General features: G+C 37.0%; 1 protein-coding gene and 1 long non-coding RNA gene across 2 annotated transcripts; one reads left to right on the forward strand and one right to left on the reverse strand.

The window, feature by feature from the left end:
* Positions 1–304: 304 nt before the first annotated feature.
* On the forward strand, positions 305–15,670 carry LOC121727258 (trypsin 3A1-like). Its single transcript, XM_042114984.1, has 7 exons — positions 305–575; positions 3,821–3,891; positions 4,371–4,492; positions 5,250–5,415; positions 9,475–9,597; positions 13,124–13,270; positions 15,386–15,670. Exons 1-7 carry the CDS (start codon positions 539–541, stop codon positions 15,602–15,604), a joined length of 885 nt encoding a protein of 294 aa, XP_041970918.1. The 5' UTR covers positions 305–538; the 3' UTR covers positions 15,605–15,670.
* On the reverse strand, positions 4,909–27,199 carry LOC121727259. Its single transcript, XR_006035642.1, has 3 exons — positions 27,189–27,199; positions 10,538–10,542; positions 4,909–4,962 (listed from the first exon to the last, which is right to left on the reverse strand). It is a non-coding gene; the product is annotated as an uncharacterized LOC121727259 (long non-coding RNA).

Below are 27,199 nucleotides of genomic sequence, written 5' to 3' on the forward strand. Positions count from 1 at the left end.
TTCATTATGACAGAAAGATTTCTACTTTGTACTAAGTATTAAGGAATTTGTTCTGACAAACTTCCTCGATTCCACCTAATTTGTTATCTGATAATGTGTCACTTCCTAGGCGTTAACTATAATAGATAAAGCATAATATATCACATTACATGATGTGTCGGTGTCTTTCAAGGATTTTAGTCTGGGTTTCTAAAGTACTACAGTTAAGTATTCGCTTTTCAAAGTGCCATCAAAGGATTCCGCTAAAACGTAACAAGTATTCAAATAATATGAATATTATCATTTTATATGAAATACTGGAAGAGTATAGTTGAAAGGAACGATGAAAATCACAAATTAAGAAAAAAATTGCTCATATTTTTTTATTAATAAGCAGTTGTTTATATCTCAAAATTACGAATCTTATCTTTTTTCTTCAAACTGATAACTTGTTGTCTGATTCACTTTACAAAGATATAAATAACGATAAAAATCGATCAGCAATCAGTACAAATATTGACATTGTGTGATCTGTGCTAAGTGTTATAATTTAGTGAAAATGAAGGCTGTAATTGGAATTATTTTGGGCTGCTTTTGTAAGTTTTTTAATGTTTATTTATCTTAAGATAAAATAATAATATAAGTATTTCTTTAAATAAACCCAAATATTATCATATGATGTTACTAACATAATAATTTATAAGCCTCTACTAACAAGTGAGTCTATGTTACTTAACTAAATAAACTATTTCATTGTTCGGCGTGCATCTGTTGTCTGATTGCCATAACAGAAGTTTTTAATTAGCATGGGATTAGAAGTCGTGATGTACGCTACCTAGCTTTTATACTATTGTATATTATTGTATGTTTAATAAAGAATTTGAATTTGAATTTCATAATCGCATCATAATATTATCTGGGGGCACGGTAGTGCCCCCGCCAAGTCAATCATAAAAGCGGTACGGTTGTACCATCTATCCACCATACCATCATCACGGTATATTTAAAATTTCATTCAATTTGAATCAGTAGTTTAAGAATAATTGTAACTTGTTAAGCTTTCTTAATTTTGTCACTCACTGACTGACTGACTGAGAGACCAATCATCAAAAGTCTAAAGCACTTCTTGCAGACATAAGACCTTCAAATTTAGTCCTTATAATTAATGTTTAGTGTTTAAATCAAGGGAAAACCTTAACATTCAGTAATTTCTGTCTAGTTTTCTAGATACACTACCTTTGTGAATAACTTTGTAATCCCATATAAATGTAAGATTAGGTATAGGATTACAAAGTTACATTTGCAGTTTATGAATCATTGTACCCGTACCATCGATATCTCCTGTACGTAATATAATGGAAGGAATAATAGTTGTAGATAGGTACCTACATATATGAGGCACTAGCTTTTGCCCGCGGCTTCGCTCGCGTGGAAATCGAAAATCACGTAAAATACGAATATTCTTGTAAACCTCCTTTGGAAACATGATGTTTTTCCAAAACCAAAAGTACCCTTTGTTACTCTCCATCCTTTCAACTAAGTATAATATTATGCCAAAAATCAAGTCGATTGGTTGCTTCGTTAGATTACGTATTTTATACGTGGGAGAGCCATGCTTCGGCACGAATGGGCCGGCTCGACCGAAGAAATACCACGTTCTCACAGAAAACCGGCGTAAAACAGCGCTTGCGCTGTGTTTTGCCGAGTGAGTAAGTTTACCGGAGGCCCAATCCCCTACCCTATTCCCTTCCTTCCCTACCCTCCCCTATTCCCTTCCCCACCCTCCCCTATTCCCTTCCCTTCCCTTCCCATCCCTGCCCTCCCCTATTACCCTATTCCCTCTTAAAAGGCCGGCAACGCACCTGCAGCTCTTCTGATGCTGCGAGTGTCCATGGGCGACGGAAGTTGCTTTCCATTAGGTGACCCGTTTGCACGTTTGCCCCCTTATTTCATAAAAAAAGAAATTGAGACAGGTAGTGGGCTTTGGAGAAAAACTAAGCTCAAGAAGCTGATGCTCAAGAAGTAGTACCTGAAAAGAAAAAGAGGAAGACTACCTACAAAAATAAGAAAAAATCATAAGAAAGAGGATTTAAGAAAAATCGTTACTTATTGATATTCTAGAAGTAAAAGGTACCAAAAAGGAAAAAGTAGGACTCTACAAAAATAAGTGAGATCCCTTAAAAAACATGCTGTAAAAAAACCAAGTCTAGCAACTCAGTTTTTCTACCCTAAAAAGTTGTGAGATCCATGTACCAAGTCGATTAATTTTGAGAGAACACAAGTCTTAATTACCTTGAAAGAACACAAAAATTGCGAGACTTGGTTTTTTTACAGCATGTTTTTGATGGGATTACTCAAACGTATAATTTACCTAGTAGGTATTAAATATATTATATAAATATATCACTTAATTAATATTTTAAGAAATATACGGTAACAAAAAATAATACGATACAGAATCGTACCTCGATTCTGTTATAATTGTATTATTTTTTGTTTTCTTTGTTTGTACCGTATAATTTTTTACCGTATATTTACTAAAATATTAATTAAGTGAGATATTTATATAATATATTTAAGCCCGTCACAGACTTAGCTATAATATATATTAATGTTTTTATAGCTAGGCATATTACTATAGGTATATTTTCTATACTAATTTTCGCGTGACCGCACACTCAGCTATAATATATATTTCTGGTAGCTACTATAATATATATTATAGTACGGTATATTAATATATATTAAAGCTAAGTCTGTGACGGGCTTGAACACCTACTAGGTAAATTATGTAAGTACAGAACTACAGTTTCGAATAGTTAACAGAATGAACGAAGTTACGTTCGAAGGCTGGTTGTCAATAAATTCCTGAATTTCGGACAAGTTTCACCCAGTCTTTCAATTTCCGTACATTCCGCATCTGTTTCGATGGCGAAATGAAACAGTACCCCAATTCTACTGCAGCTCAATTCTTTGTTTGATTAAATAAATGTCCAGTTGTTTTTTTAGGGTTCCGTACCCAAAGGGTAAAAACGGGACCCTATTACTAAGACTTCGATCTCTGTCTGTCCGTCCGTCCGTCCGGACAGACCTAAACTATAAGGGTTCCTTGTTGACTAAGGAACTCTAAAACACAATTTTTTGTCTACTTTTGCTCTATAACGGTACGGGCGAGTCCGACTCGTACTTTGCCGATTTTTTGTATGAAGTTATCCAATCAAAAACGCTATAGAAAAGATAAACTCTTGTCAAGAAACCTTGGAAACTAGGCATCAGTTTCTCTTTCTCTTAAACTACAACGTGGTATTCTAATGAAATGTCAATGTCTTTTGTTTGAAATTCCATTGCTCAAATATTTGTAGATCAAATATCACAAAAGAAACGCGATTTAAAAAAGATCGAATCTGCATTGGTTTGCATTAAAACGTAGAATTGAGATAGTCAGATCCGATATTATCGACCAATGTCGATAATATCGGATGCTTCCTCGTTATTGACTTCTAACTTTGACTCGCTCTCTCAATGCCAAGATAATTATTCAGACGACTAGTTCACCGTAAATTTGACCTCTTTTTGGTAAGACTTAAAGTTTGTCAAACGCTGAAAGCCAGCGACTTAGATAATGAATGTTATCTTGATTTCTTTGTAACAAAATGAGCGAATCTACACAACCACACAAACATCGCGACACCATGTTATTAGTGTTTTTCTTTCAATCTTAGTATATTATTATTTAAACAACACCTTAGTCCTTAATCCTTGTGTTGTTTGTGTATTGCTTAGTAGTATTTTTTGTGTTCAGACATTTTTTAATTATTAATCGTGGTATTTTTATTGGCAGGTGCCAGTGTTGTTTCACAAAGTAGAATAAGCAATGGAGACTTAGCGGCGACAGGGCAGTTTCCATACGCAGTAAGTACTTAAATAAATTAATATAATACTATAGTAGCTAATATTATACAGTGTGTTAGTGTAAACACTGTTATCCTTGAAACCATCAAATGAGCCTGTCAAAATGAACCCATTTAACGACTTCTCTATTATGACTTTTAGTCAAAACGTTAAACGTCACAGTCAACGTCTTGATAAGTTGTCCTTTAGTCATTCAAATGAATGGTGTCATTCAATGAATGCGTTAGCATTCAATCGAATCGCAGATTAAACCAGATGACTGCGACATATACATTATACACATAACAACTTACCTGTTACAGTTTTTCAGTTTTCTTGCCATGTATTAATGTAATAGGATTCAACTAATAGTAAACCATTCATCATAAAATCCTCATTCTCACATCAGAATTTACACTCACAATTCAGCAAAACCACGAAAAATTTGGCTTTAAAGTCTTCAGCATTTTCGGGTGATTGATAACAGCTTGTCTTTTTAGGTATCCCTGCAGCTAACAGGCAATCAGCAGTCAACGACGAGGGGACACCGGTGCGGCGGGGCCCTCATCTCCCTCCAGCACGTACTCACCACCGCAAGCTGTTTGTTCGATTTTGCTGCTGGGTTAGCTTTTTTTATTGGCACTTTGCTAGTTTTTTGTGAGGATTTTTTGGCGAAAAAGGCTATTTCATGCATAAGTATGAAGCTAACCTATAAAACCGTGTATCGGCATTATATCGATTTCTGATATTGTGAAATACGAGTAGCACTGCAAATACCTACATTAAAAATGACAATTAAAGATCGTCATTCTATAATAATTATTCACTTTTCTTGGATAATTTATTCCACTTTTGAATTGAACATGAATTTCCACCAAGAAGTTACAGTACATAATCGTATCGTCAGTATGAATTAACCCCATTTTTAATTTGGCTTACTATCGCGAGTATGTTCTTTTCAGCAACAAAAAAATAGAGAGTAATATATCTACCCAGAAACCTAACAGAAAACAGGAACCTATTTTAGCTTGAACGAAAGTTTAAAGGTCACAGCATACATATCAACTCAGAAAGGGATCGGCACCGTATCGCCTCGAGCCGTACAATATTGTTTATATGAAATTCCCTACTGCAACGTACACTAACCGGAACCGTAACGTAATCGCCTCGCCTCGGATAGGAAGGAGACAGCGGTCGGCGAGCCGTAAGCGAGGCGTTGCCTAGCCGTAGCCGAGTTGAAGTACAGGCGCTACTGATACGCTTTGCGTACGTTAGGTGACGCCTGGTTGACAGCGAGGCGAAGGCGATACGGTGACGATCCCTTTCCGAGTTAATATGTGTGCTGTGACCATATTTTTGATTTTTAATTTTTCTCTCAGCGGTCAATACGTCCTCATCAACCCGTCTCAGTACCGCATATTCTCGGGCGCCACACTACTCACTAACGACACCTCGGCGGACCGAGTGCGGGCGATACAGAACTTCACCATACACCCCGACTACACCGGCACTCCCGCGCTGCTGAATAACATCGCTATTATTACGGTAAGTTTTGTGTTTACCTGCAATATCATAAACCAATACAGTAGGGCTTCGATAGTCCGAACACCCAAAATTTATACCCTGTTCGGATGGACGCAGCGTTCGGATTATAGTATGTAGATATTTTTGAAGGCATTTTTTGGATGTTGAAGCCATGATAATAATAATAATAATATCTACGGACTCTTCAAACCGCGTCAGTCTGGCCCCGTGCTAAGTACCTGAAGGACTTGTGTTACGGGTACCAGACAACGGAAATATATTCAATATTTTTATACTATACATAATATATTATGTAAGATTTTTATTATATAATACACATAATTTAATACACAACCATGACCCAGGAACTTTGAAAACAAATCCAAGGATTTAAAATAACTAGAGATTGCCCAATGGTCGAAATTCGACCTTAGTTTCAACGACATTAGGACTACTTATTTTGTTAAAAAAATATTGACTATCATATTTTTTTCAACTCTTGTCTCTGGGACTCAGGTAATCTCAGACTGGCCGTGTAAGCATTGTCTAATAGTATCTAAGAATCAATAAAAAAAACTATAATCCATTTTCAATTTGTCACCTTGTTGTCAACAGACTTCAACCATAAATAAAAGAGTATAATTCGTATGTATAGGCTTGTCACTCAAAAATCTGTCATTTTTCCTAGTGTTTGTGTTGTAGTGGGTGTAATGTTTTATTTGTTAAAAAAATGTATGATAAAAGCATAATTTCAAAATAATATTAGCTCGATGCACTCCTTCACCATATAAACTATAAATGTGCAAAATTTCATTCACCTACGTTTCCCCATTTTTCGTCAAAAGGGATACAAAGTTTTTGGCTCACGTATTAATATATAGATACGAGTAGATTTGCTTTGTGGAACGTCAAAAGGAAAATCCGATATGAGTGAAAGAGGAATACGCATTTTTGCCTCTACCCTTTTTTCTATGGTTGTCACAGCTTTAAAGTACAAAATACTATTGCAAAAAATTCGTGAAAGAAATCAAATCACAAATTGAGCCCAGTTAGACTTTCTGTGTTATACGAGTAAGTCCTTACTCCAATGGTTTTGAATTTCACAAAAAATATACAAAATCTAAGTTATCACTGTAATCGAAAACCACCTTGCCCAAATACAAATTCCACATCTCATTAATTTTTCTGATGATCCCAAAGAATTCTATTTAAATAGAAGTTTTTGGATGATCCACAACTTCAAATGAATTGAAAATACCTTGATCTAGTTGATAAGATAATTGAAACATTCTGAACGCGATAATATAATTCGCTTTGACATATCAATTTATAAATAACAAGAAAATACAATTAGGTACTACATAAAGTAAACATGATTTCCCTCAACGATTCTGAAGCTTTGTTTACTGATAAACTGCTGCCAGTTTGAACAATAATAATTGTTTTGCGACACGTTATATATTGTGGCAAATCTGAAATAACGGAGGAATAATATTTTATGATTATTAATATTATAGATCAATAAATTAATAAATGTTAAAATTCTGTTAAGGAATTAAAGTGCGATGTTACCTACTAAAAAAATTTAACGCGCTTAGTGTACACTGAACCGGTTTTAAACGTATGAACACTTTTATTACACTGAATGGCATTTCATCAAAATGAAATAAACGCGGTCTAAGCAAAGCCGACTTTATCCTCAAAACGCCTAATGCTCGAGGTTTAGGGGCAATTTCACCAAAGTAATGGAACGCGTTCAATGCACACTGAATCGGTGCAAAACGTATAAACGCGATTATAATATCGAATTGCATTTCACCAACATAAACTGAACGCTTTCACGGAAAAAAAAAGTTTTATTTTCTGAACGCCCAATGTCCGAAGTTCAGCCCTGTCAGTGTAGTGTAATGGCGGAACGAAAGACATAGTTAAAAGAAATATCAAAATTGCAGTTTTGAAACATGCTTTTGGTTAGTTTATGCATTGTTTCTTCCTATTTTGTTGTTAAATTAACGTGACAAGGCTCCAAAGTGATGAAAACATTAAAAATAATCGCGTGACGTCACGTAAACTTAGATTTATTAATCGCGATCAAAAGAAATTTGTGAGATACATTTGAAACAGAACGAGATTTACGTCGCCTCGTGAACACGTTCAATGAGAACTAAGTTTTATAAAACGAAGTTTTGAGTGTGCTTGGTGAAATTGCACCTTAATAACTCCTACCTTATAACCTGCGTTTAAGTCCTGTCAGTATAGTGTCATGGCGAAACTAACTAACTAACTAACACATGATGAAAAAAATATCAAGATGACAGTTTTGACAAATCGTTTGTTTAGTTTATGTGTCGTTTCTTGCTATATTGTTGTTATATTAACGTGACAAGGCTAGAAAATGTTAAAACATGTAAAATCATCGCGTGACGTCACGTAAGCATCGATTTTTTAAATCGAGATTAAGAAGAAGAATGTGAAATACATGTGAACGAAAACGAGATTTACGTCGCCGCGTGAACGCGTTCAATGAGAACTAAGTTTTAATAAGTGAGAATGGTGAAATCCCCCCTTAGGCGGTACGGTCCAACTGACATAACTCATAAGTTATAATAATATAATAATAATATCTATAGACGCTCACACCACGTCAGTCTGGCCCTGTGCTAAGTACCTACTATATGCATGGAATTTGGAAATTCAAAAGGAGACCTTTTCGTTGAGTAATGATTTGGTGTCACTTAAAAACTACAAGTTTCACTCCAATCTATTAAAGTTACGATATTATCAAATTACTCATAAAATCAGCGTAAAACAGTAAAAAATAATGCGTAAGGAAATAGATTGTAATAAGATATGGTCTGATAAACACTTGCGATGTAGCATTATCTATATTTTCTATAGTAACTTGCGATAATCCGTTCAGGGTTAGCCTTTACTGTGATATCATGATTTTTAGGGAATTTACCCTGGTCTGGTCTCAAAGAAGCATTCTATTTATTTTTATCATGATAACGCATGCCTAAAGAAATGTTTATCGGTTAATCTTTAATGAAACAAAAGAAAACGTTTTGGAAGTGAAAAAAAAGAATTAGCGGCGTTATGATTTTTCGGGACGTATTAAAATTTTCAACTTGCACACAATTTGACACAAAGCTGTCCACGTGACTTGATGGAAATTCTGTAGTCAAGTATGCATGTTGATTCGTTAACTTTTTTGCCAGCACTGTCTAAGTATAATCATTGTTTTAATGTTGTATAAAATGTCGCATATCACGTCTTGATTTGCAAATAGGTAGTCTTTAAATCTTCGAATCTTTGGCAGAAAAATCCCTGCCATCAATATGCTGATACAGTTTCGATGTCTAATAAACATTTAAGCCGCATACTTTGTAAGATTTTTAGATTTGAGAGCAAATATAATTTCATCTGGGAACTAAAGTTGATGCAGAATTTTCAGCTGAGTGGTGTTGTAATCGTTTTTCCTTTTCGATAACACGTAACTTGAAGCGAGCCCTAACGAACTGTTTACAAATGGGTTTCCCACGCGGAGGGAAAAACTAAAAATTGGACTACGAGATTGCTTTCGTAATAAACAAACATTTTTGCATCATATTTACACAGTAAAACATGTACGTCAGGTTTACTAAGTGTTTGTTGTAGGTATGTTATGTTTAGAAGTATGATATTTTGAATGTAATTAAACACCAAAATAATTATTATTACAAAATTACGATATCATAGTATAATAATACCTAAGTATATTAAAAGCTAAAAAAATGTATCGACTCAAAATATGTTGAAGTCTTTTCAGATCACAATTAGGGTGAATTTCTGCGGAATTTCTGCCGCGGCTCTATGCTCTAATATATTTTCATACAAATCGTGACTCACAAAATTACGCAGAACTTTTGTATGAAACTGAATGCAGCAGAATTCTGCCGAACCGAAATTCTGCGACTCACAACTCACAAATTACGCTCGTTTGGCTTCACCCTAAAGCATAATATCAGTAACACCATAACACATTAAATATATTTTATGTATAAACATTTTTTTGTAATTTCGTTGTTTTTTTTTTCATAGCTTACAGTACCATTCGCCCAAAACGCGGTGACGCCGATCTCGCTGCCGGCCGCCAGCCACAACCCCGCCGACTTCACGCTCTGCACAGTCACCGGATGGGGAGGAGTCAACTCCACAACCACCGTAAGTCAATCCATACCCAGTAGGTAACAGACAGACACACTTTCGTATTTATAATATTAAGTATAATATTATAAATTCGAAAGTGTGTCTGTCTGTTACCTCTTCACGCCAAAACCGCTAAACCGATTTAGCTGGGTATGAAGATAGGTACTTTGTGTTCCGGGAAAAGACATACGATTTTCTCTTTATCCCGTTAAAATAATATACGGTTCCCCGCGACAAACGAATTTTGGCACAGTAAAGTTGCGGGCGTCATATTCTAGTAATGACATAATAGGGATAAGTACATTTTGCCACAGAATGAAAGTAGAAAGATTTTGTGCAGTATAAACTGTTTAAAAACAAAAAACTTGAGAGGTGTCAAGGGACACCCGAATGGAACGAAGTTATTTCTTATGTTCAAAAAACCTGTATACATAAAACAAAAAAATGCCATCTATTGGCGCCCAGGAATACTAACAACGCGTCGCTGTTTATTTAAAAAAAAACGCCATCTAGTTAACGCACAGGAATACTTACTATCAACGCCCTCTGCCCTTAACATGCAGGTACTAATAAAAGTGTCCAGGTCAAATCAAGGTCAAATATCGTTCTGTCTAGCCTTCAGATTTACGCCGAACGCACGATAAGGAACTTCGTTCCAATAATAAGGAGCTTTACATTTTATACCGCGTAGACTAGAGTAAAATAGTTAAATATTACATAATATTATTGGTTTTTGATAAGAGCTGATAAAAAAGATTTGAAAGATGCATAAAATTCAACATGATCAACAAACAAAATCATTATTATACTCTCTAGATATTTTATAGAGTTATTTTATAAAGCGTTAAAATATATACCCGAAGGCGACGAAAGCAATATTTATACAGTTCCAATAAACTGTTGAAATAAAGCATCGGAATCAACCGGCTTAGCAAAACGGAAATTTAAAAATTACCTTCACTATTCGCAAATAATATTCAAAGGCGTCAGGCTTCCAGGGGATTTGTAAATATAAAATCTGTCAATATTGTGAAAAGTATGAACAGAACGAAATTCAAGAGCTGAAAATATCAGGTTACTCGTCCGTAATGTATAATTTTATATATTTATTACATTTCCTTTTAGAAATATGATCACGTTTACTCCGTACAGATATTATTTTAATGAAGCTTTAAAATTCAATGTTTGTGATTTAAGGTTTGTGTTTGTTACAATAAATGATATGAAATATAGGCCATCTGAAAGCGTAGGAAAGCGTATATTAAGTAATTGAATAATTAAGATAAAATTCGTGGTATCATAACCATACGATGGTATTTTTGCTAATAAGTAGATTCAAAAAGCTATACGCCATTTTGCGTCAAATGTGTCATATTACGAGGCTTCTGGCTTGGGTGTTTCACGTTATATGGGCAAGGACACTCTTGGCAGAACGAGTTTATGTATAGATGACATATCATGTCATCAATAGAACCTAGCATATTTTTATTTTATTTTTACTATTTCGTTAACATTATAATATTATTATGATGCTTAATTCATATTGACTATTGTTAAAATATTATGCTTATTCAGCAGTTAGCACACGTCGATATTGGAAACGCCACGTAAATGAAGCATACAGCGTGCATGGTTGAGCGCCACTGGACCGGCCAGACATTTTAAAATTCCGCGCTGTATGTGAAAACACAAGCAGAGCTTGAATGTAATGTCATTGTTGAATTTTGAAATACTTTTACTTTGTCTAAAGGTTACATTTACAAGGACGGTGCATACAGCAAAATGATACAGTTCTGTAGAGTTTTTTTTTTATGTAATAAGGTGGCAAACGAGCAAACGGGTCACCTGATGGAAAGCAATTTCCGTCGCCCATGGACACTGGCAGCATCAGAAGAGCTGCAGGTGCGTTGCCGGCCTTTTAAGAGGGAATAGGGTAATAGGGGAGGGTAGGGATGGGAAGGGAATAGGGGAGGGTAGGGAAGGGAATAGGGTAGGGGATTGGGCCTCCGGTAAACTCACTCACTCGGCGAAACACAGCGCAAGCACTGTTTCACGCCGGTTTTCTGTGAAAACGTGGTATTTCGCCGATCGAGCCGGCCCATTCGTGCCAAAGCATGGCTCTCCCACGTATAAAGTTACTTATTTAGTGTGATTGCGATCTCTCTATACTAAGTCATCGCATCGCAAATATCTGCGACAAAATTCATAATAAAAAATGACAATGATGGGATGGGATGCGAATTCGCAGTTATGTATCTATGGGAGCCCTTACTGGTGAAATAATAGCCCTATACATATAATATTATGTTTAATCGTAATTTTAACGTTTTATCATAGGGGTAGCCGTTTTAGAGCATCCGTGGCCTAATGGGTCGACCTGTGGTTCGCACTCGTAGAGGGTGCAGGTTCGATCCCGGGTGGAGGCGTACGTACCAACGAGACATTTTCTGATCTCACATAGTACATAATACGGACGCTCCTACGGAGAAGGAAAATATCGTGAGGAAACCCGCACATAGTTGGTCCCGGACGTATTGACTAGTTCTTACCTCTGGACTAGGCCGACTATGATGCGAGAATGCCGTATGCGTTTGGGCAAACCATACGGACATTTAAAAATCTTGTCCCAGGCACTACAGTATTTGAGGAGTGGTTACTTCGCTCTGAAAATATTGAATAAATCATCCACAGCGGATGTTAAGGCCTAGCTAGCCATTTGATTAAATATGACCTTCCATGATTATCACATAAATCTCATAATGTAACTCAAGAATACCCTGTAAGAGCCTTCACCGCGCTAGCATTGGCATTGGTCATGCCGAATCTGTAGCTTGGAATTGGTTATGCCAAATCTGCAAGTTATTTGCCATTAAACTATCTGTATCACCACACAAGTAACGCAAAATCACAGGGCTTTCGCTGCGTTTTGCGTGTGCCCGGCGCGGTTGCCCGCCCGCGCCGTGCGCTCGCCATAAGTCGTCGTGCGACGGCTGACCCGCCTCAACGCAGCGCTGCTCTATGGGACGACATGAAACAAGCACGCCTCGCGGCCGGGTGGCGCGCGTTTAACGCAGAGATCGCCCTTAGGCTACTATTAGGCTGATTTTATTGTTAAGCGTTTCGCAGCGCCGTTGGAGCGCGCGCGTTCTAAGATGTAACGAACATACGGGCGAACGGCGCTGCTCAAGCGCGCGACTTAGAAACGCAACTACTACCCCCATACATCTTCGAACGCGCGGCGCTCCAACGGCGCTGCCGAAACGCTTAACTATAAAACCAGCCTTACTCATACGGTGAAGGAAAACATCGTGAGGAAACCTGCACATGGTTGATGTTTTGACCTACTCATTCCTCTGGACTAGGCCGACTACGGCAACCATAGACGGACATTTAAAATCTTGTCGCAGGCACTACAGTATATTTTGAAGAATGGTTAGATACTTCGCCCTGAAAATACTGTATCAATCATCCACAAGGGATGCAAAGGCCTCTTTTTTGCTATTTCTCAGCTAATCTAAACATTCCTCAAACGTCTTTCCAGGGAAACACAGAGCTGATGTACGCTACGAAATACATCTACAACCAGGACCTGTGCGCCTCCCTGTACAACCCCGTGGCCGGCGCCCTTAACATCCTGCCCAGTATGGTGTGCGCCGTCTCCTACGATACCATGTCGTCTGGGTGTGCTGTAAGTATACATAACACTATCTATACTCATTTCTATCTCGGAAAAGTGTACGGTTCCCTCACGATAAATAAGTTTTCGCGCAACGTAGTTGCGAGCTTCATAAAGCGTATGCTTTTATGAACAAGAACAGCATTCGTTTTTAAAGTCCCTACGCCTACGAGTACTTTACAAGTCTACTTAATATCTAGGCTATTTATTATTGTTTAGTCATTCGTGTTTATTGGTTTTAAGAAGCTTGAAGTATGTCGTATGATATTAGCAATAATTCGAAATTTTTAATTTAAATTAATATTAATTCAATTATTCTTGGTGCGAAAAACAATACAAAGATAGCAAAAAAAGGATATGGGCGCAGAGACCATAGACGGTCCCAAATTAAATAAATAAAAAAAACTTAAATTATATCGCAATTGAACATACGCATTCACACAAAATGGCCTTTATTCTTTTATACTGAAATCTTCTGATTTGTGTGCTCTACTGGGCTAGTGACGGCTAACGCTACGCTATCACCACGCGTCTTATGCTACATAGTCCGCCAAGTATTTAATAATAGATGTACAGAATATACCTTTAAACGAGTCTCTTAATCCTCGCTTTCCCCAGGGGAGTAGCGCAAGGGTATACAAGATTTAGTTTAACACAATGATTTTGACATAAAAAAAATCAGAGTTCTTACAAGGTGTAACAAAACTGAGTGATAATCACGTGATAATACTTTAGGGTGTGCATGTATCCCTTATACTCACTGTGAAAAAGAGCAATTTTTTTTTTGTAATTCGTATGGGCAAGCACCCCTTCGTCATGAACGTTTCCATATTAAGGTGAAAAAAGTTACTCTTTCAGTGCTGATTCTTTCACAGCGAACTCTATATAGGGGACCCATACAGACCCTAAAGCATAGTTTCTCAACCTTATTTTGCTCATCGCCCACTTTGAGGATATGTTTTTTTCTAGAGCCCCATCTCAATTTCACCTACCATCTGTGGCGAATTTGAAACAGCTATTGCCATTTGATCCGTTGCTCGTCCTGCCATAATACGTGCACACGTGATAAAAAAGATTACCTACCTATTAACAAAAATAAAACGATATTAATTTTTATTTTACTTTAGTACGTGATTAGCGTGTATTATTTTGCCTTTTTAGACTATATTTTTTAATCTACCCACGCCCCATCTGCGCCATCTCAATGCTCCCTAATTTTCTCTGGATATTCTACTGCCCCCCCGAAAGTCTCAAAGCGGGCGTTATCGCCCACGTTGAGAACCTATGCCCTAAAGTATTATCACTTAGTTTTGTTACACCCCGTATACCTACAAAGTACAAACACATTTATTACTTCCAATTGCCTTCTCCACAAACACGTTTATTAATTCCAATTGCCTATTCACTGCGTTACAGTATCTAACATTACACCAGCGTTGAAATCGATAGGCCATTAGCAAGTGCTTGAGCGGTTATCATTTCGCTGCTAATGCGAGTTCTAATGTGAAATTTCACCACTCGACTATGCAGTGGCGAGGCATAATGCGTCAAATTACATTCTGTATCGCAATATTATCACTGTTTCTATCGTTAATGACTTACTTTGCATGGAAAGTATTGTTTCCTATGTAAATCGCTTGGGTTATAATAATACCTTGACGTTCTTTTTCTCATATGACTTTATTTTTCAAAGTAAAATACGACAATAATTATTGTTACTATCAAATATCAATCTACCTAATCCGCATAAAAGTTAAAATTAGTAGCAAATTATTCGGTATAGTTTTTTGGATAAAATATTGCTTATAATTTAGGGCCCGGATTTATATGTAAATATTATCATCGACATAAGAAGCTATATAGACACGAAATGACCAAGAAAAACGCCTGCCTTCAGATAACTAAAAATGGCGGATTTTACTAGAGATGTCACTGAATAAAAAAAATATATCGATATCGATATTTTTCCAAATAATAGTAAAGGCAAAGACCTAATAGGTCTTTGAATTCAAAATTTGTGGACCAATATGATACCTACTGCTAGAATGGTAACTACATAGACCACAAAAACAAAAGTGAGAGATCACAATATGGGTCCATCTTCTAACTAAATATCTTTCTTTTCAGGGTGACGATGGAAACCCTCTAGTATGTAATGGCGTGTTCACCGGTCTCCTGTCCCTGTCTGACGGATGCCGCTCATCATCATACCCTGAGGTCTACACGAGAGTCTCCAACTACACCACATGGATCAGAACCATATCGGGATCACCGTCTTTGTACAGCTCTGGAATATTCATTGCCATCGCGCTTTTGTTTGCCGCGCAAGCATCTATGTTTTCATAGATCTAAAAATTAGTATTTTTAAGATATTGCATAACTTTTATCGCGGACTTTGAACGCGGTGACCGAATCAAGAAATTCCGTAACGAAAAAACCTAACCCCCCCCCCTTTCCCCCCACTCCGACCGGCACAGCGGTGCAGCATTGCCAGACTTCGGCACGGTGTTTGTGTGCGTGTGACTAGATGTACGAACATTATAATTGCATAAGTTGACAAAAAATGCTATGCAATATCTTTACCGCGGCAGTTCCCGAGTGCCACATGTATTTTTTTAATATTTTATAAGTAGATTTATAATTTAATGCAGGTAATAAAATATAATAGGTAATAAAATAAAATATAACTTTGTTTTTTATTACATTTCATATTTTCAGTGTCCATTATTCACTTCAAGTCTACGAATAATAAAAAACCAGTTCAAGTGTGGTTTGTGTAGTAGACTTAAAATACTTTATCAATCATCCTCAAAGGATGATGATCATCCACAAGAGCTCGCTTCGTCTTTTCTTCAAAGTTTAATTAAATTTATAATTTAGTCTAGCATAATATTTGAGTAAAGTCCAAAAATTAATATACCCTTTACCTGGACTTTCTTCCCCATAGGCTTGCTGGAATTTTCACTACAGACTCGGCGTGTTTACACAATGGGAGGATAATGGCACTTTAAATTAAACCTACAAGGAAGCTCTAAGAGCTAAAGCGTGTCTTTGGCAAATTTAATAAAGGTTTAGATGGAATATTTAAAGTATTTTGTATTCCGAGTTTTTTTTAATGACAAAGATATTGAAGAGGATGGAAAAATAAATGTATTTTTTCCTATCCATCAAATAATGAATTTATAAAAAGAGTAATATTTCAATGGTGTTTTAACACAATAGGTATCGACTTAACGAGTTATTTACAAAAGAGGAATTTGAAAGTTCACTTCTTAATTTGAGTAGGTAACGGTAATACATAATATTATGTTTTTTTATAGTTTTGTATACTTAAAATGTTATAAATGCGAAAGCGTTCCTCCCCTCTGTCTTCTTTCTGTCTGTGACCTCTTTAATCCTAAACCTGTGTTAGGAATGTACTTTAATTCTCAGAAAAAGTAGTGATGACTTAAACAAAATCAAGACAGCCTTGGTTTTGGTATTTCTAGATAGAGACATAGGATAGTTTTATTCCTGAAAATAGTACTTTTACTGATAACTAAATTATTTCCACGCAACCATGTTACTTAAAACATTTACTCTTTGATTATTACATTCAACTAAAATATCAGTTCTGAGGGAAACTCCTTAAAATGTAACATTTTGGGGGCATTAATCGGGCGAAGTTCGTGAACCAATCAAGCAATCAACGCCTTTATAAGGGACTTATAATTATTTCGCATTACAAAGTAAAAGGTGTTATAAATTTTGAGCGCGTTCATTAGAACGCTCCTACCTAAAGACACACGGTGGAATTTCTTAATAAGATTTACTTAATTTATCACCTCCTCTATAAATTCATTAGGAATCTTAGGCTTAAGTCATCCACCGGCAATTATAAAGGGACCGAAGTTAATCCTATTACGTTTTATGACCTCTTCACATCGCGCTTTCATATAGTAGCAGTATGTAAGTACTATGTATAATCACGTACATTATGTTATGAGAAATTGATCACGGCAGACCTATGTAAGGTTCATATCAGGGTTAGTCGTGATAGTTGACTGGGCTTCATAAAACCTGACTAAAGTTCGTAGGTCCGTCATCTGCTACATGAATCAAGTCATACGATGCTACCTACTTCTTCTTGGTGGTTAATATCTCGCACTCTGTTTCTAATACTCGTATTATGTAGTTTGTTTGTTAATAAATCTTACTCATTTATCTCTTTAGGAAAACAATTTAGTTACAAGAGGTGCATATAAATCCATCTCCAAAAGGCAAAATGCCTAATAATATTCTCATCGCATTCAAATATCACAACAAAAGAATTCTTACTAAGAAAATATCGTTATTTTTCAGTAGTTATTGTAATTCACTATCAAAAGACAAAACGAGTATAATCCAGTCAGAAGCTTTATCAAACACTATTTACGAAAGAATACAAAAGATTCCAACGCCCGAGGTTTTGTAGATGAATTCATAAAAACTGGGCGAGTCGGTGAAAAATGATTTGTCTGCGTCAGCACCGCGCAACTGTTCGATTCTAAAATATTTAGCAAAATATTAACCGTTTATATAGTATACAAAGCATGTTATATGAATGAAGCTACTAGATGATGCCCGCGACTCCGTTGCACCAAAATACGTTAAGGCGACGCCTTGATAATAATTAGGCTGTAGCGAAATCAATTTTTCTCAGCAATGACTAAAGCTAAGAAATAAGAGTTCATTGTCAGTATTCATCATGTATTTGTCTTTGAATTACCCATAGCATAACACGATTGGTTAACTTTTATAACACAGAATAATCAATCAAAAATACCTCTGTCAAAAAAGGGATTCCTATTTTGGGGAGGAGAGGAGAGTGATTTAAGCTTCCAAAATTTGTACATAGATTGGTTCAAGCATACACTTTAATTTGCCTATAGCTTATATGAAATGTATTTATGGTTTTTAAATTGCGCGACAAAAACAATTTTTTAACCATTGCTTGTTTTCAAACAAACAAGCAATCTAAAACATATCCAAGACGGTTTTTTACTTTAACGTGGCATCACCTTAATCGCGCGAGAACTGCACATTTTTGCGGTATAAAAACTATCCTTTGTCCTTTCCCGGGATTCAAAGTACCTCCATGTCTTTTACCAAAATCAGTTCGGCGGTTTCAGCGTGAAAAGGTAATTGACTGATAAACAGACATACTGATACCTATAACATAAACTTTCGCATTTATAATCGTAGTAAGAATACATAAATGAAAAATAAAGAAAAAGTAAATCATCATCAAATTATGAACTTAACGCTCTGAAAAGTGTTTATTCACTTTTTAGCTTCAAAATATCAGCTCAAAGTATTATGACATGACTAATACTGCACTCTATCTATAAAATTATTTAATAAAGGAATGGCGAGTGCACCTATCGTGGAATAAGATTATTCTAACGCTTTGCTCCCCATTTTTCAACGCGAGATAATCTTCCCATTACTTTCTTCACAAAATTTGCTCTGATGGGATACGGAGGGGGAAATTGAATCGAAGTAATGTCCTTTATCGATAACACTTCGAAATTACTAATATTGAAGAAATATAATATTACATGGTACATGGTAAATCTATATTTCAAATGAAAATAAAATTTTATATTTTGTTAGTCTCGCTAAAACTCAAGAACGGCTGCAACTAATTTTAGTATTGAAATATTCGTGGAAGTCCAAGCAAGTTTTATATTAGGTCACTGGGTCATAATTATAATATAATATAAATTATAAACCGATTGATGTTTCGCCTTCTATCAATCTACTATAAAATAAATAACTTTAATACAATGACAACCTAAATAATATCATTATTCATTAATTAAGAGCGAGCTGCCAAATTTTGCTGTTTGACTTCTGACTGATTCTCTTTGACTCATTGACTTAAATGAAATTAAGATTTATTTAATCATTGTATATTTATCTAATATTTGCCTAACGGAAAAGACGATTCACTTATTTTGACTCAATAGTTATATTTTTCGAAATTATGAATCTTTATAGGCTTTTCAACAAATATCTGTTACACTTATTGAGTTACTATCATTAAATAACTTGCACTACTACAATCACGCACTTTATAAAATAATGGCTAAAGGAATTAATATTAGTATTGTATTTAATTTTTAAGTAAGTAATCATCAAAAACAGTTTTGGGACTTACGACCTTTACCTTAGCACGGGGCCAGACTGACGTGGTGTGAAACGTTCATAGATATTATTATTATAACTTTCGAGCTATAATGCGGAAACCATTGTTACGCAATACAGTTCACTATTAGCTGCAGCGTAAAGCACATGGAATCATTATAATATTACACGATTGGAGGATAGCGTTGTGTATAGGCGAGGCTAGCGAGGTTTGATATCTTTGGCAGCAGGCTCTTAAGACTCGAGTTACAAGTAAAGTCTTTAAAAATATATTATAAATACTACCTATTCGGCAAAATGCATCGTAAAAAATTAATTCACTCTCAAAGTCGCCATTATCTGAATAATTAATATAATTTATGATCAAAAACATAATTAAAGCTTACATTACGCCGGGTATTAATTACATATTCATATTTTATTTCCATTCAATATTATAATTAATTTCGTTGGTAATATCAAAATACAGCATTCCTGCGGGTGAGAGTTTTATTAAGGGGGCGACTAACCCTAAAGTGTCGTTTTTATAATTCATTTTTATACTTGAATATAAACCCCGAATTCTTCCATTTTCTAAAATTAGATACTACATTATATTTCCGAGAATTCGATCTGAGCAAAAACACGATATCTTAAAATTTTCTTGGTAGAAAAAAATCTCAAAGATACATCTAATTTTTCATTTATTGCCATAACCGTGCATTGAACTAAGTTAATATTTTAACACATTGTATAAAATTCTATCATTGAGAGATCGACCTAGCGGATTTTTAAAATGTTGTATATTTATCGAGTTATTGAGAAAAAACTAATTTGGCGATGAATCCGCGTCGTACTTTTTCACCTGGCATATGAAAGACGGGCGTGAGTGTGAAGAGAGAAGGACGATGTTTGATTTTTTGGGTTAGTCGTCCTCTCAATAGAATGAAGCAACTCTTTAACACATTTATTGTGTTCCGTTTCCTTCCATATTGTTCCCCTATAAGAGCGCATACTACGCCATTTCATGGCTGGCCATTCTCATAATATTAATACACGAAAAAGTGTGTCTGTCTGTATTTCTGTACACTTCCTAACTCAAAATTCAAAATCAATAAAAGGTATAGATATTTTGACGTCTCTGACGACCTCTGTGGCTCAATTGTTTGAGTGTGTGGCAGCTCAAGCCGGGGGTCGCGGGTTCGAATCCCGTTGACGGAGCAAAAAGTTTTCAATGTTCCTGGGTCTGGATGTGTATTAAATATTATGTGTATTGTGTACTATAACTTAGTAATAGTTTACTATTTAATTAGTAACAGTATACTATAAGGTTTTGGTCTTCAAATAATAAAGACTATGGAAGTGTAACCGAGTCAAAAAAAATGTTCAAATAATTCTTGTAGTTTACTTTTCATGGAACTTTGTAAGGGGGTTATTTTATAAGATATAATCACAGAACCGCATATGTATGTACTTCGCGTGCTATATTGCGTTCCCAAACGACGAGCAATGCTCGTCTTTCGAAAGTATTTTCTTTAGTCTGCTATCGAAATTGGATGTCAATTGGAATTTTAAAAATGCCCAAATGCCTAAAAGTGCCATATTGAGCTGTGGAAATTCAAATAGAAACGTACTAGCCTTGATAATGGACACGTTTCTTATCATCGGTACGTCACAGTAGGCAGTTAAAATGTGTTTTTTATTAAAGAAATAAGGGGGCAAACGAGCAAACGGGTCACCTGATGGAAAGCAACTTCCGTCGCCTATGCACACTCGCAGCAGCAGAAGAGCTGCAGGTGCGTTGCCGGACTTTTAAGAGGGAATAGGGTAATGGGGAGGGTAGGGAAGGGAAGGGAATAGGAGAGGGTAGGGAAGGGAATAGGGTAGGGGATTGGGCCTCCGGTAAACTCACTCACTCGGCGAAACACAGCGCAAGCGCTGTTCCACGCCGTTTTTCTGTGAGAACGTGGTATTTCTCCGGTCGAGCCGGCCCATTCGTGCCGAAGCATGGCTCTCCCACGTATAAACGCTTACGCTCGTTTTCATACAAATGGAGCGAAATGCGGTATCTATCTTGATCTATGTCTGTGCTGGTAACAGATACAGCACAGTTTTCTGTGTCGCACAGTGTGTACTCACCTTTAGCAAGGACATGGCTCACCAGTCACCACTAGTGCTTCTGACGTTTTGTGACTAGTATATTATATTATTCAATAGGGATCGTGAATTATAAACATCACAAAAATATGTCCACTAAATAATCTATATATATAAAACTCAAAGGTGACTGACTGATTGACATAGTGATCTATCAACGCACAGCCCAAACCACTGGACGGATCGGGCTGAAATTTGGCATGCAGGTAGATGTTATGACGTAGGCATCCGCTAAGAAAGGATTTTGATAAATTTCAACCCCAAGGGGTTCAAATAGGGGATGAAAGTTTGTATATAATAATATTTTTTAACGCGAGCGAAGCCGCGGGCAAAAGCTCGTCATCTATAAGTTTATTGGCAACACCAGTAGGCCTTGCATGGTACCAAAGAAATGGTTTCTTTCTACGGAAGAATAGGCAAAGTGACAGATTTACAAAGATAATATGCCATTTTCTCGCTAAAATCTGTCAGTATGTCCATTCTTTGCTGCTTTTATACTAAGCTTGCTGTTAGCAGCGCCTTCGTTGCGCATGTTCCTTAAAAATTCTTGATAGATTAATTTGTTCAGACCAATAAAAACTGCTTTGCAATAATCATCTGATACCTGTCAAAAACTCATAGAAACCTGGGTATATGACCTGAAATTATATCAGTTTTACCCTAGTTTTGGCCGACTATAACAATTACTGTCCTTTGTCACGTGGTTAACCCAATGGTGGTTTAGCGCCTCTGAATGCGTATTGTGTACTTTGTGTGATGAACCTCATTGTTGGCGTTTATATGATGATATGATATAACCCGTTACAGGGTAGTACAATCACGATTGATACTTAATAATATTATGTTTAACATAGTAGTAAAGGAGGGGAGAGTGCTATTTTTCTAGTCACTCGAGCGTCATGGTGACCTAGTAGGTTTTGTACATTAGGTAAAGCTGATAAAAAAATAATAATTTGTTTATCATAGTAATAATTTAGTTGTATATTTCATTTGTGTTTATCTGTGCACGCCCTATCTGATGTTTTCTGATCAAATTTCTCTTCTTAGGTCTGCTGGAAGAAATCTGTTTAGAGATAAGCAGTACCTGTTGTGTCGTCTTTCTTTATAAGTATAACTTGTTACATGTTTTTTGTGTGCAATAAACGGTTAAATAAATAAATAAGAGCGTTTTATTTTTATTTTAGCGGTGGGTTCAGAAACTGCATCCATTTTAAAGTTTTAAAAAAGAAAATATATTCAGAAAATTGCTTATTTAAGTAAATTATAAATATATTTTAGACAACAAGGACTTAATCATTTAGTTTAGAGCAAAATAAAAAATCTGCGAAGCTTAGTTAAGAAAATATGAAGATTTATTTTTTTATATTTTAAAATGTCCCTACAGGCTTACCTAACCTTTGATATTTTATTGCTTTATATTTGCTTTATATGGAAGCTTCTTTGGGGTATACTAAACATCCCCTATCTTAATCTGACAGATCCGACGACATTTCAATATTAAAAAAAAAAATTACCCACCACGTGAGAAATCTGATTTCTATACCATGATAACTAGGCACATGACGCCTATGCAAGCTTAATCTGACACGTTCGAGCTACTCCCGAAATCCCCTCTTCCCCTCCTCAACTATAGAGCAGATAAATGTATAATTTCACGCCAGCACAGTTGAGAGAAACATCATCTTTTACTGAGAAAGTATAACCTTTCAAAATAAGTTTTCTTTTGAAATATAAAGAAATAATACGAGTAGTCGGACAGAGAAACTCGAGGTAAGTACTAAGTAGGCTTTACAAGTTATCGAGTACGCTATAAAGAAATTGCTGCAACAGAAGCCTGCATTCACTAGACCTGAAGTAACAGCTCCTTCCTGAGAAATAATACTTGTACATTATTTACACTAAGTAATTTAATAAAGAGGTAAAGTTTTTTTTGTTTGTTTCGTTCAGAATCTAAATCAAATCTCTAAAACTATCGGTAAGCACTGGTAATTTCTGAAACTACTGGTTCGATTGCAAAAAATTTTTAACACAGATATACAATGCTGAGTGTTCAGCCTACCTAGCATACGCCAACGAGATATCTCACTCTACATGTTTTCTCGATGTTTGATGGTTTGTCTCTTCATCTCTATTGACCCTAGCATGACAAACATTTTTTCTCGCGTAGATCTATCATCGAAATAACACATTTTTATAGAGTTTGGTCGAGATAATGTCGAGATTTTGACATTATGAGACGAGTAACTACTCGTCTCATAATGTCAAAATCTCGTTGGCGTATGCTAGGTAGGCTGGAGTGACATAAAATTTTATGTGAGTAAAAAAGTTAGGTTTTTTCTCAATTAATTAAGTCGTTCTCAGATTTCCATGCGGGCGAAGCCGCAGGCAAAACCTAGTTACAGATATGAAGTTTCTAAAACTTTTTTTGTGGCGGACGCTTTTTAAAATATATTTTTGACGGACTCCTAAGTCACGAGTAGTTCGGCAACCGCGCGACTCGCGACTAAGGCTGCCCTCACATTAAGTCGCGAGTAGTGCGGCAACCGCGCGACTCGCGACTAAGGCTGCCCTCACATTAAGTCGCGAGTAGTGCGGCAGCCGCGCGACTCGCGACTAAGGCTGCCCTCACATTAAGTCGCGAGTAGTGCGGCAACCGCGCGACTCGCGACTAAGGCTGCCCTCACATTAAGTCGCGAGTAGTGCGGCAACCGCGCGACTCGCGACTAAGGCTGCCCTCACATTAAGTCGCGAGTAGTGCGGCAGCCGCGCCACTCGCGACTAAGGCTGCCCTCACATTAAGTCGCGAGTAGTGCGGCAACCGCGCGACTCGCGACTAAGGCTGCCCTCACATTAAGTCGCGAGTAGTGCGGCAGCCGCGCGACTCGCGACTAAGGCTGCCCTCACATTAAGTCGCGAGTAGTGCGGCAGCCGCGCGACTCGCGACTAAGGCTGCCCTCACATTAAGTCGCGAGTAGTGCGGCAGCCGCGCGACTCGCGACTAAGGCTGCCCTCACATTAAGTCGCGAGTAGTGCGGCAGCCGCGCGACTCGCGACTAAGGCTGCCCTCACATTAAGTCGCGAGTAGTGCGGCAGCCGCGCGACTCGCGACTAAGGCTGCCCTCACATTAAGTCGCGAGTAGTGCGGCAGCCGCGCGACTCGCGACTAAGGCTGCCCTCACATTAAGTCGCGAGTAGTGCGGCAGCCGCGCGACTCGCGACTAAGGCTGCCCTAACATTAAGTCGCGAGTAGTGCGGCAGCCGCGCGACTCGCGACTAAGGCTGCCCTCACATTAAGTCGCGAGTAGTGCGGCAGCCGCGCGACTCGCGACTAAGGCTGCCCTCACATTAAGTCGCGAGTAGTGCGGCAGCCGCGCGACTCGCGACTAAGGCTGCCCTCACATTAAGTCGCGAGTAGTGCGGCAGCCGCGCGACTTCTAGAGTTCGACAAGGCTGTTTATGAACGTAGCGAGAAAACTTCTATCATACAAAAACGTCATTTTTTACAGTTCTCCTTTACCAGCAGCGCACTTTGATTGACTGAAATTGACACATTCAATTAAAGCCTTGTCGAACTGTATACTAAAACGAGCCGCGTTGCTGCCGCACGGCTCGCGACTTAATGTGAAGGCAGCCTCAATGTGAAGGCAGTCTTAAAAATAATTTCTTTAAATTAATTGTTTCCTTTCTGGTGTCTGATGATATTTCTAATAAAAACAATGTATATATATATTTTTTTATGAAATAAGGGGGCAAACGAGCACACGGGTCACCTGATGGAAAGCAACTTCCGTCGCCCATGGACACTCGCAGCATCAGAAGAGCTGCAGGTGCGTTGCCGGCCTTTTTAAGAGGGAGCTATTGGGGAGCGTAGGGATGGGAAGGGAATAGGGGAGGGTGGGGAAGGGAATAGGGTAGGGGATTGGGCCTCCGGTAAACTCACTCACTCGGCAAAACACAGCGCAAGCGCTGTTCAACGCCGGTTTTCTGTGAGAACGTGGTATTTCTCCGGTCGAGCCGGCCCATTCGTACCGAAGCATGGCTCTCCCACGTATAAAATACGTATCGCTTTGCGCAGAAATTCAACAAACGGGGTGCCGCGCATTTTTTTAACATAAAAGAAACATTATAGTAATAACTAATAGCATTTTCCTGGGACTCGTATCTCGACGTATCTCCATAAATCATCCATCGGTCAAGCGACTTAAGCGTGAAGAGGTCACAGACAGACACACTTTCGCATTTATATATTAGTAAGGATTTGTTGCAGGCACATGTTGGATGCGAGTAGCAGGAGATCGGTCATCTTGGCGAATGGCGTTCATTGAGAGAGGCCTATGTCCAGCTGCAGTGGACGACTATAGGCTGATGTGATGATGACGATGATGAAGGATCTGTAAAGCACATATACAAGGTGTAACAAAACTAAGTGATAATACTTTAGGGTGTGTACGTGTTCCTTGTAGAGAGTTCACTGTGAAAGTAGCAGCGCTGAACGACCAATTTTTTTAACTTTTGTATTTGCAAGCGAACGTCACGAGTTTCCCAAGTAGCAACTTTCACAGTGAACACTCTATAAGCAACACATATTATATACCCTAAATAATTATCACTTAGTTTTGTTACACCCTGTATATGTAGCTGTAATTGCTATAAAGATACTAATTAAGTATTAAAATAATATATTTTTTTGAAAACCCATACTAAGCTACCGCAAAGTTAATGAAATGAAGGAAACCACTTATCCTCAGCGTAGCGGTTTCCTTTGAATAATATCAATTCAATAAATTATGAATGAAATTATCATTTTAAAAATAAACTTCGCGTACTAACGTACAAGACCGTTTGTCTTGAAGAGCAAGACATAATATAATGTTAAACTATTTTTCAAAATAATTCTCAATACAAACGCAACGTACAGGAAACATAAAATATGTACCTAAGTACTAAATTTCTTATAATATCCATTAGAAGTTGAAACTCTTTACTCAAGAAATAAATCTTTGTTAATAAGCCTATTATTCCCCCTAGTTTCTCGCATACTTTGTGTCAATATTTCAAAGAATACGATTTTGTCTGCAAAAGTATAAAGTATTCATATGTCCACGTGTCACTGAGAAATAGTACAATAATTCTTCTGAATGACAGTTAGTTTGCTGCCGAAGTTTGTTGAGGAATTGAAAGCTATTAATTTGGTTATATTCTCAACTTGAGGAAATATCAGCTGTTTTATTAAAATATTCTACAAAACTAACTTTATAAATATTTTCAACGTTTTGACCTTCTTTAATATTGATTTTTGAAGATCATTATGCAGGTAGGTTCTAATTAATCTATACATCTATACATATAAATAAAATTGGAGTGTCTGTTTCTAATATTGAAAGAACCGTTTTTTAATGGCATAATGGCAGATATACAAAAGAGAGAGGACAAGGGCAATGACAAAATGACAATGACGTTGACAGATCAAATATGATGACAATTGAGACATTTATCTATGGCAGCATGTTGCAATTAATAACTAATTTAACAATTTGCAACAAAGTCATCATGCGACTTCGATGTCTGTTCGTCTTTTTCAACTCTGTAGCTATTACCGTTCTTGAGTTACAGTCTGGAGACAGACGAACAGACATC

The sequence above is a fragment of the Aricia agestis genome, chromosome 5, assembly GCF_905147365.1.
Source record: "Aricia agestis chromosome 5, ilAriAges1.1, whole genome shotgun sequence".
NCBI classification, from domain to species: Eukaryota; Metazoa; Arthropoda; class Insecta; order Lepidoptera; family Lycaenidae; genus Aricia; species Aricia agestis.

What these genes read in the sequence shown, in the direction of transcription:
- LOC121727258 (XM_042114984.1), top strand. Translation starts at nt 539, where the DNA reads ATGAAGGCTGTAATTGGAATTATTTTGGGCTGCTTTT. An exon ending in CAGGGCAGTTTCCATACGCA is followed by an intron (nt 3,892 to 4,370) that starts GTAAGTACTTAA and finishes TTGTCTTTTTAG; the next exon opens with GTATCCCTGCAGCTAACAGG. An exon ending in GAGTCAACTCCACAACCACC is followed by an intron (nt 9,598 to 13,123) that starts GTAAGTCAATCC and finishes ACGTCTTTCCAG; the next exon opens with GGAAACACAGAGCTGATGTA.